Here is an 11273-nt window from a genome sequence, read left to right on the forward strand (position 1 = left end):
TTCTTCAAGTAACTTTCAACGAGGAATCCAGTGGTGCCCTTAGCTTTTAGCTAGACCATGACCTTCATGGTTATTTCAAGGTCACCTTTATTTTTTTAATGGAACAGCAAGAGGTAAGAGGATGATTTTCACAAGCTAGCTTGCGAAACAATGTTTAGACCATATTGAAGTTTGAATGCCCTTCATACGTTCATCAAGGACACACCTAACCTATGACCTGACTATAAAAAAGTGCAGGTCACCTTGAAATTACCCTGAAGGTCATGGTCGAAGTAAAAAATATGGTCACCACTGGATTCCTCGTAGAATGCTACATCAAGAATGACCTCAACCTTCTCCAAAAAAATTGTACTTAAGTATTTATTTGGCTGTCCCAGGACAGCCTATGACAAAGCCACCGAACGCGTCCTCGGGTTGCGGATAGAGGGTCCCTGTACCAAGGGTTTCTGCTGAATATGGTTACAAAAATAAATAGGCAGTCGCGGACAATTGTCCAGGGGTGGTCCCGAAGTAATTAACCCGCAAGCGGAGGTGTGGAAACCATGCCGAAAGCTGAATGGCACCTGGGTGAGGTGTCTAGAACGGTGACTCTGGGATACCGGGTGACCTCTCAGAGTACGCAGACTTATCCTTGCATGCGGGGCTCTACAAGGACGGACGAACCCCTTTCCCTAGCTTCTCGTGAGAATAACAATGACAACACCAAACATAGTTGTAGTAAGTGCGGTTCAAAACAACAGAACGCGCAGGGCTCCCGGCAATGGGTCGGCCTACAATGCCGACCAATCTAGAGTTGGGGGAGCCAATGAAAATGGATTCAATTCGATGGATCGGCGGGATCTCGTGACCTTTGGGTGGACGGAGCAACTGAATCACGACTTGCTAGACTGCTACGATGCGAGTGTGGCCCGTGAACGGGGTTCCATGGCACGGCTGCATGCTCTGTGGTGCGAGAAACAGCCTGAGCTATCGCACTTTTCGCAGCAACGTCTGCGAAACCATGCTGAACTACTCCGTAAAAGGGGCTATGTAAGCGGAACGCCTAATCTACCATAGCTCGAACAAGCCGGCAACAAAGAAAGAGAGGCGACACTAAGACCAACCGAGGGCAGGCATCCAATAGATGAAGAGCGATACTTTACAACCCGGAGAAACATCAACACCAAGGTTTCTCTCAAGCCTAAAGATCTGGCTGAAATGGATGACGAGCTCCATGGACATTTTTCCGGTGAATCCGACCTCTGGGCTGTCAATTATTGTGTGTATAATGCAGTGAGACCTTTGGCCGATGCAAACCGTAAAACAAAACCAACGGCTGATCATAAGACCAAAAGACGAATGCATTAACTTGCCGTAAAGATAGTCTGGGCAAGACTGTACGCGTCCCGCATTCAATGTGTGATTGACTACATCACATCTGGCTGGAATTTTATCGCCAAGGTTCGAAAGTTCGCGCGCGAACTCCGGACCTGTTATCACACACTTAACAAGTCAAAGCTGCTGACCATCAGGCAGCATATTGTTGAGAGAATACGGATACTATCTGACGCTAAGAGAAGTCTAGAGCGGAGGGAGAGGTGGGTCAGAGAAAATCAACAGTTTCTCTCTGACCCATCTCGACTCTTCCAAGACCCTCCAGTTACTGTCGAACACCCACCCAAACCAGAGGAGGTCGAAGTATTTTGGAGAGAAGTCTACGAAGTTCAGCATAGACTGGACGAAGACTCAGAAAATATAAATAGCTTCAAGGAGTTATGTCCTGCCCTCATAACACCTGATAAAGAATGCCCACCTATCACTACCGAAGAGGTGAAAAAAGTATTAAGAGGGATGAAGAATTATTCCGCACCGGGACCAGATTGTATCAAAACCTTCTGGTGGAAGAAGTTTTCTTCATCCCGTCAGAATTTGGCCCGTATTTTCCCCTCATATTTGAAGTCGGAAGAGCCGATTCCAGAGTGGTTGGTGGAAGGGCGCACAATACTCCTGCCGAAAATAGGCAACTTAGCTGACCCAAAGAACTACAGGCCAATAACTTGTCTCAACACATTTTATAAGATATTCACAGCTATCCTAAATGATAGGATTGTTCGGGCAATTGAACCTGTGTGGCAAGAAATGTATGAACAACGAGGATCAAAGAAAGGCGTAGCCGGATGTTGGGAGAACCTGCTCATCTATAGATGTTTCTGCAAAGATGCAGCATTCTACCAGCGTGACCTATCGATGACCTGGGTTGATTATCGGAAAGCTTTCGATTCGACCTCCCATAGACTTATCATCTGTCTTTTGGAAATCTTAAAGATTCATCCGCAAATAGTTAGGTGCATAGAGAGATTGATGCCGCTTTGGAAAACCATATTTACTATCTCATCTGGAAAAAATCGTGTGACAACTAACAACGTCACCTTTCAGAAAGGTATCTTTCAGAGCGACACCATGAGCCAACTCCTCTTTTGCCTTACATTATTGCCACTGTCTCTAGCACTCCGCCATTCCGACGGGTATTTGTGCGGCAAACCTGCAGATCGAAAGTACAAGGTCACTCATATATTTTACATAGACGATCTTAAGATCTATGCTAAAAACAAGGAGCAACTGTCTTCTCAACTGTCGGCGAGGAACAAAGTATCTGCAACGAACATCCTTGTCGTCCCGGTAGTACTCTATTCATTTGGAGTAGTTCCATGGACGAAGAACGAGCTCAGATCCCTTAATATCGGGACAAGAAAGGTTATGCACATGACCAAAGCATGCATCTTAAGTCTTCCCTTCCGCGACTGTACATCTCACGCCGTCAAGGTGGTCGCGAAATATTGAGTCTTGAATATCTTCACAACAGGATTATTCTGGGTACAGCAGATAGAGTTACAATTGGAAGAGACCCTCTTCTTAAAATGGTCAGGAATCACGAAGAAGTGGGCAAAGGAGCGTTTCTCAATAAAGCAGTGGAGGAGGCTGCTGAAACACTCGGACTTGACTTCAGTAGTAGGGGTGAGCAAAATGGATCAAATCTTATCTATCTCGAGTACTCACTCCTGAAAGCCCGGGTTAAGAAAGCACAAGAGAAAAACTTTCATGAACAGCTCCTCGATAAGAGGATGCTCAGTATCTTCCACAGAAATGTGAAGGATCAGTCAATGTCTTGTGTGCTAACGTTTGCTTTCCATAAATCGCCCGGATTGAAGTCTAGTACGGATGGTTTCATTTTTGAATGCCAAGACGGTGTCATCTCCACCTTAATATACCGTTGCCACATTTTGAGCCAAGACATTCCTGATGATAGCTGCAGGGCGTGCCATGCACACACTTGAGTCAATTGTCGAGAACGGAAAATGCCGCATATACTGGAACTTTAGATTCTCGAAAATTGTTTCTGTTGCTCACTCGAGGCCTGACATGGTTCTTCTTGACTTCGAGAAGCGGACCATGTTCGTTATCGAATTTTCGGCACCAGCTGACAAAAACATCATAACCAAGGAGAATGAAAAGAAAAAGAGGTATCGAGACCTTATAAGGGAGTTGCAACGATTGTACCCGGAATATTCTGTTAAACTGATCGTCCTTATCATCGGCGCTCTTGGAGGTGCTAAGCTTTCACTTGCTAATGGCCTAAAAAGCATCCCTGCGTATTAACAATATGCTAAAACACTTGCGGGAAAAATGCAGAAGGCGGTAGTCCTTGGGTCGCTCCGTGTTCTTAGGGTGCACAAGGCTTTTGGTGGATCGTCGTATTGATTCCTGTACAGACTGTAACCACCTATCTCACGGTCGTGAGACGTGGTTGTGGCTGAAATTTTACCGCGATTTCGCTGGGAGCGGGTGCAATTTTCCAGATTAGCACACGCTCCCGGCGAAATCCTGCGGTTGTCCTTATGACAAATTTTTAATTATATATATATATAATAATAATTTTTCTTTATAATAATAAATCGTTTTTATAATATATATGTATATAAAAATAAACAATATAAAATTCAAATTCAAACGTTTTAATTATATGTATTCATTATTGCTATCTAGGAAAATTAGAATTATGTAGTATTTTGTTCAGAATTTCAGCTATATACCCTCTCTTCCATATTGTTGAAACTTGCAGTTCTTTTAGCTTTAGTCCCTTTGTATTTATCATTGTGTCTCGAAGCAGGATTAAAAGGTGCATGAGCAGCCGGGGGTGCCAAAACCATCAAGAAAGGAGTATTATTAGTTTGAACTTTGATAAAATCAACAGCGTACTGTTTCTGTAAAATAAAATAATTATCCAACCAAATAATAAATGTATAAGTGTTAATTTTTTCAGATTTGTTGGAAAGGGGGGAAATGGGCTCTAAAGGCTGTTAAGCCACAAACAATTTTATATTTGAAAGGTGGAAATTTAAAAGTGCATAAGAGTCATTTTCCAACGTTTACGACCCGGAGGAAAAACCTTTGCATTTTGACATTCTTCAATATTTTATTAATTTTTGAACTATTTTTGGTATATTATGATAAAAAAATTTAAAGCATCCAAATTTTAAGCATTCCCGATAAAAATTTTCGATTTATTTAAAAACTTTTTATGATTATTTTATTTTTTCAAGCATGATCCATTATAAAAAAAAATATTTAATAACATTAATGTCTATTGAAGGCGTTCACGATTGTCGAGCCTACAATTGACCGTAGCATTTCGAAGTTTCGGTGACTAGAATAATAATTTTCGTATCAACATGTTCGAAAAAGAATACACTATTCACATAAACAAGACAATTTTACCATTTTAAAATTTAAAAGATTTAACGAGAGTATAATGTTTAGAGGTGATCCCTGCCTTGGCAATTAACAACATGTGCTATTCAGGTGAATGTTTTTATATCAAGTAGTACACCAAATTCCTGTTGGAATTTTCCAATAAACCTCGACTTATCAAAAGGCGATTTTTGAAAAATTCTCAAGCGAAAACTATTTTGAATTTTTCACTGCATTTGAGGCCAAAGTAACGGCCTTCGATTGTAGATGAAAATTGACAAACAAGTAGATTAAAAAAATTACTATCATACACTTTTGAGTTTTCACCTTTCATTTTCCTATACAATAAAAATCGTAAACGTCCCAGATTGTATACAATATTTCGAATGTTATGCAAGTACGATGTTACTTTTCCTAAAAAAAGACGTATCTAAAAGATTATCTGTGATAACTAATTGCATATATTACAAAAAATATCTGTTTCGTGAAATCCGAATAATTACAATTTTGGAACATGTCCAAAGGAACAAATTGTCTATCTACCGAAAGATACAAAGTTCTTAAGTTTGAGGTCATATGGAGTATTGACTAAAATACATTTTAAAATATGTTTGTAAATTTGAAATAAAATTTAATTTCAAGTAACTGAATATAGATAGCATTTTACAATTTGTTTAGAGATGCTTTTCTGAGCTTACTTACCCCATTTTTATTTTTGTTACAAATGTTAAATATAAACTCAACTTGACTAAATGTACCATTTATTATTTGACATAATCATTGATTTTGGTATAATATTTCACATATTTCATTTGAACATTTTGGGTGTTGCAGACAAACATCTCACTTTTAAATATATAAAAATAATGACTTTAAACATATAGATTGCTGTCCTATATTTAATTATAAAATATTTTGACCCTGAAAATCTAGATGTTTGGGTTAACATCCATTTTTCTCCGTATTGTTACCTTTAAGGATAAATTCACTACTCTGGGTGCCTTACTGCCGTTTTCCGACACATGTGAAAAAATGCAGTAAGTTTTTTACTAAATGAAAGCTTTAGGGTTGTTCCCCAAAATTAAAAAATTGTTCTCTTGTGCCACCTCAGTCTACATTATATTTTTCTGTTCAATTGAGTTCAAAATCACTTACGATTACATCTGTGAGATAGTCTTGGGGTTGATTTCCGTACTTTCTTTCTGTTCCATTTATTGAAAGAGAATAGTTGTAATATTTAGAGTTTCCTACAAGCCCATACCAATAATCCCAACCAGGAGGTTTCCTTAAACCACCAGCAGCTCTCGTACCATACTAAAATAATCAGTTATCAGGTTAAATAATTCATTAATCTTCTGATCAGATTTGGACCTGGTTTGGTAAAGATTCTAAATAATTATTTACTTGATTCAAGTATTTTCCAGCATAGAAAGTTCTATATCCCATTTTTTTATTCAAATGAATGGCGAAAGTATTTTTTTCAGGTCCATCTTTCCATTTTTGATCGTTGCAACCGCCTGAAATACTATTATTTAGAACCCAATGGTTGTGTTGATATCGGCCGGTTAAAATTGACGCTCTATTTGGACAGCAAATTGGCACCGCAGCATACTTACCAGAAAATATGTAAATTAAAAATAAAAAAATCTTCTGGATTTTGGATTTAACTTATCAATATAAAATGTGTTTAGGGTTGAGGGTGCAGGGGCAGGATAAGAATGGTAGAATGCGGTGGAAAGACAGAAATGAGCGCAGGAAGAATGCAACCTAGAAGAAAAAAGAATTATGTGTAAATGATGATTTTCACAATGTAAGTCATTTTATTTATTCGTATTGTTACTATGTAAGTAATTGTAATATAATAATTTTCTTTGTACTTTCTTAAAAATAAATGCTTCATAAATTGCCTTCCTTCTTTTTATTTTCAAACGCATTCACTAATTATTCGTACGGACCAGAACAATTGAGCGCTCGCAACAGTCCGAAGCAATTTTTTAATCGTTTTGATCCTTATCAATCCGCCTTTCAACCTTAAATTAAATCCCAATTTCAGTCCATGTCTCAACCACACCAAATTCAATAATCCTTATCAAGGCGAGTAGTTGCGGAATCGACAGAAAGAGGGAACCGCTCTCTTGAAACGGTGATTGTGAGGTGGCCCTTACGAGAAGGCGAGTGACTAAGAAGAGATACCTAGCTAACCAGACCCGGGAAGAAAAGCCCTCTTTAGGGTGTTAGATAATGAGGTCAAACGATTTCTTCGGGATAATCAAATATAAATCCTTTAAATCCTTATGTGAATCTGTCGACACTGCTCGAAGCCTTTCCAGGATTTGGGGTACGGTAAAGACTCTTGCTTCTAGTGCCTCATTTCCACATACGAATGTGGTAACGGACATTTCATCGGTTCCAGTTGAGCCGATCCTTGATCCCGACGAGTTGGGCCCAATTAACTGGGATTTGATTAGGGGGGAATTCTGTCCACCCTTCCTTCGTGTGAAGCTAAACCAGCACCAGGAATTGTCGGTATAATTTGTGAAATCATTAGCGGGCTCTCAGACCTCTCGCCGCGATTTCTGCATGAACTGTTCAAAGTTATGGCTGGGGAGTCGTTCTTCCTGCAGACACGGTATGCGATCATCCCAGGAGAATTTATCAGATAGATGAAGGAAATTGAGGTTCTAGAATGGATCCTCAAATTTTTCGTTTCTCGTCTCAAAAAGGAACCTGATTCTTGCCACGCATGGTAGTGATGCTAGAGTTTCGGGGCGTGGATGTTATTCAGGGGGCGGGGGTCTCTCCGCACTATTGTTCAGACTGGTTGTGAGAATATTGAACCTTTGATGCCGTTCAGAATGCAATGGTCCAGCTACTTTGCGCAGTTGCATCGCAATCCATCTCAAAGTCCCAGCTGTGCGTTTTTTCTAGGTTCAGGGATCGGTTCGAGGATATAATCTTCAATTTTGGACAGCAAAAAGTTTTTAATTAGTCAAAGTTATGCGGGTCATCTCCAGAGTTACCTGGAGAGCCTTTTCTACTCTTCTACTCACAGAGAATATTGGTTTAATTAGAGTCTGTCTGAAATGGGGCGTTCCTTTCTTCCTTGGAGAGAGTAAGACAGCTTTGAGAATGTTAAATCGGGTTCAGGATGCCCATTTGCGAGTGACTCTAGCATGTATAAGTTTGACCCCAATCTCTATTCTGCTGTCAGAAACCGGGGAAGTTTCTCTGTCTCTGAGGACAGCACTTATGGCCAATAGATTTATCTTGAAGAATTTTCAGTGAACGGGGGTTCACTAGTTGAAAGGTTGTTATCCCTGGTAACAAATCCTTTGATTAAAAAATTCCGAGTACAAATGCAGCGCTGTGGCTTAATAATTCTCTTTAATGCCATTTATTAGAGTCTTGAAAACCACAATTAGGGTTGCGTATTTCGATGAGTATTGAGTGGAATTGGTGACGGACTTGGATATCGACCTTGAGTCTGGCCTTGCCTTTAGGTAAACGACGGTAAACGACGGTCTTTTTCATCTTTTTATCCATGTGCAAGCGGAGGATTAGAAGAACGTAGTAATATTGACAGACTCCCATGCGGCACTGACAGATATCCGAAACAGAATTGTGAAACCCCTGGAGAACACCCTCGTACGATTGATGGGCAATGAAGTCGCTTTTGCTGGACTCATGTATAAACAATGGGTAACGAGACAGGCAATGAGGTTGCAAAACAACTGCTACCTTCCCAAAAACAGCATCAGGTGAATACTTTGTGAGGGATGTTCGCGAGACATGCCAACGTGATTCCGCTGATTGAGTCAATGTCGCTTGCTCCCACAGAGCCGGCCTTGCCTGATTGGGTATGGCAACCGAGTCTCTTCGAGTCTGCCTTCGGAGCTCTTTCCTTTCAAGGAATTAACCTTTAATCCTACTGCAGAATCGCTGATGAGCTGAGTCGTTTTTTGTGGGAAATGAAAATCTAATAGTGTAACTTTGACCCGGATAATGTCCTGCATAGGCGGTCCCTCCCCTTCTTTCCATTTCTTTCCCTTGAACTGAAGGAGACGAGCTGTCATTAGGACATCCTTGAGGTCGGGTCGACATTAACTTAACGTTGGTGGTTCTCTGTCGGCAGGACTTGGATCAAGGCGTTCGAATAATATGGAGGAGCTTGAGCTTAGAATCAATGTGTGCTTATGGGCTCACCTGGAATGCACGACAGAATATTTCATATTAGAAATTTTGATTGGAACATGGTTATCTGAACCAGGAAGCCATAAACAAAGAAAGGTGTTCAATGATCAATCCTACTCCTTTATGTATCATAGAGATCCACAAGGAAGAGTTGAGACACGGGGTACTCTAATTCTGATAAGTGCCGCTGAACCGGAAATAGTTTACTTTTCATCCTATAGATAATTTAATACAGAATAGAAACAACACTCATCTCACGGACATTATAAATTGATGGGGAGATTAGTTATTAAGATTCGGGATGCATAATAAAAAGCATTAATAAAAAATAACACGGTTTAAACTTTTTGCGCCCATGAAAATATCAAAATTCGGGTAAGGCGTGAACATTGGAAGAGAAAACTTGCACCAACCCTCCCTAGATGATTTCTAATGAATCAGCACCTAGTTCAATACGAACACATGCCGAATCAATTTTTTTAATTCGTGCCTCCAATCCTTTTGAATCCGCGAGATTTCCTGACTTCCACCTTAATAAATCTAACTGAATCCGACAACAGGCAGAATAAATAATTGTGAATTCGAAACCAATCTGAATGAATCACATACCAATGAGAAACAAACTTTCATCCCAATGATAATCCTGTTTTGAGCTTTTAAAATGGTACTCTGAAGATTTTTTCGACACCGACAGGGGTTTCACGGTTGTGGGATATGCGCTTGCTGTCTGCTTTTTGGAAACAAATCGAGTAATTGCTAAAAGATGAGAGTACAGTGGTTAAGCAACCTACATGAATAGAGCACCAAGGCGACTCACAGCTTGATCGTACTACCAAGCATATGCACTGTCAGTAAAGTTGCACTTCTCTTCCGGGAATTTTAAATCAGAATGAAGAGGCGACTTGTGTTCTTTATTTTTGTAATTTTTTATTGACATGTCTTACTTGGTCTCGGAAAAGGAAAACAGTGGAAAGTGATAAAAGAATGCCTCGCTGATAATAATTTTTCAATTAAAACAAAAAGATTTATTAAAATATTTACATATGATTGTTATGCTGTAATGTGCAAAACATATATAAGAATGGCGCATTACGTAGAACTGTATAAAAAAGGTAAGTACTGTATAACCTATTCTGGGTTTATTGAACACTAATTTTAAACGCATAAATTTCTTATTGAAAATAACAATGGCTGCAGATTTTTGCAGACATTAAAAAACTATCATCCTTTACATATCGAGATATGGAATAGAAATTATTCTACACGGCAGACGTCGAATTTAGTAACAATTTTTGCAGGAAAAATTTGCAAACTATTTTCTACGTCCGTATTCGCAAAGATTCATTATCCTTAGATATGGATATAGTGCACTCGGAGAGATTCAATGTTAGAAACTAATTTAATTATTATTACTATTATTATATTATTATTTAATAACTTAATTTTAGTTTCTTAATAGCTGTGAAAGAGACGGGTCATGTATCTCGAGTTTGGGGAAAAAGCCTGATAAAAAATTCTAAAGTTTGAATATTTGTACTTTCTTAAACTTGTGTTTCGTTATGCAGATGCTAGAAAATCCGGAAATGTACTTAAAGATAAGTACTTCATATCTATGTATTATAATTTTAGAATGAAAACGAAATTTTAAACCTAGAAATTACAAATAACGCTAATATTTGAACGGGGGGGGGTGTTAAACATGAACTCCTGTATAACACAACGCTGCTGAAGGCTGGCGACCTTCTCCGCATAAAAACAAAAACACAACCCAGTGGGCACCGGAACATCCTAAAGACGTCATAGGACGTCTTTAAATGCCCTGAGTCTAAGTCCCAGGATCGTTATAAAGACTACTTTCGGTCGTCCTGAAGATGTTCTATGTCTGGCCTAAAGTTATCCCAAAGACGTCCTTAGGTCTAGTCCTAAAGACGCCCCAAAAAGACATATAAGAAACATGATTATTTTTTCACGCTAAAAAGTGAAAGACCTCCCTGTGAGCACCAGGACATAAAAAGGACGTCCTAAAAACGTCTTTATAATGATAATCTTATACAAGACGCTTCAAAGATGTCCCCGGGACATCATTACGACATTGTCCTCTAGATATACTTTCAGGACATGCTTAAGATGTCGAAATACTAAACATAGGACCTTTTAAAGACATCCTTAAGCCGTTCTGATAACATCATTAAGATATACTTTATGGGACTAGATTAGAACGTCTTTATTACGACGTCATGACGTCTTTTTGTAAAAGCCTAAAGACGTCCACAAAAAGACGTCTTTAGTATGACTTTAAGCCAAGTGTGCCCACTGGGAAACCCAAGACGACTCTCGGTTTTAGTTTTGCCCCC

General features: G+C 39.3%; 1 protein-coding gene across 3 annotated transcripts in view; it reads right to left on the reverse strand.

The window, feature by feature from the left end:
* LOC117178248 (N-acetylglucosamine-6-sulfatase-like) overlaps positions 1–11273 on the reverse strand; it is an 88603-nt gene that overhangs the window by 18170 nt on the left and 59160 nt on the right. For all 3 annotated transcript variants that reach the window (XM_033369589.1, XM_033369588.1, XM_033369586.1), the window contains 3 exons: positions 6133–6339; positions 5884–6042; positions 4071–4241 (listed from right to left, as the gene is read on the reverse strand). In XM_033369589.1, coding sequence (XP_033225480.1) covers positions 4071–4241; positions 5884–6042; positions 6133–6339 — 537 coding nt within the window. The remainder of the gene's footprint in view (positions 1–4070; positions 4242–5883; positions 6043–6132; positions 6340–11273) is intronic.

This window comes from Belonocnema kinseyi, chromosome 8, assembly GCF_010883055.1.
Source record: "Belonocnema kinseyi isolate 2016_QV_RU_SX_M_011 chromosome 8, B_treatae_v1, whole genome shotgun sequence".
In the NCBI taxonomy this organism is placed as follows: Eukaryota; Metazoa; Arthropoda; class Insecta; order Hymenoptera; family Cynipidae; genus Belonocnema; species Belonocnema kinseyi.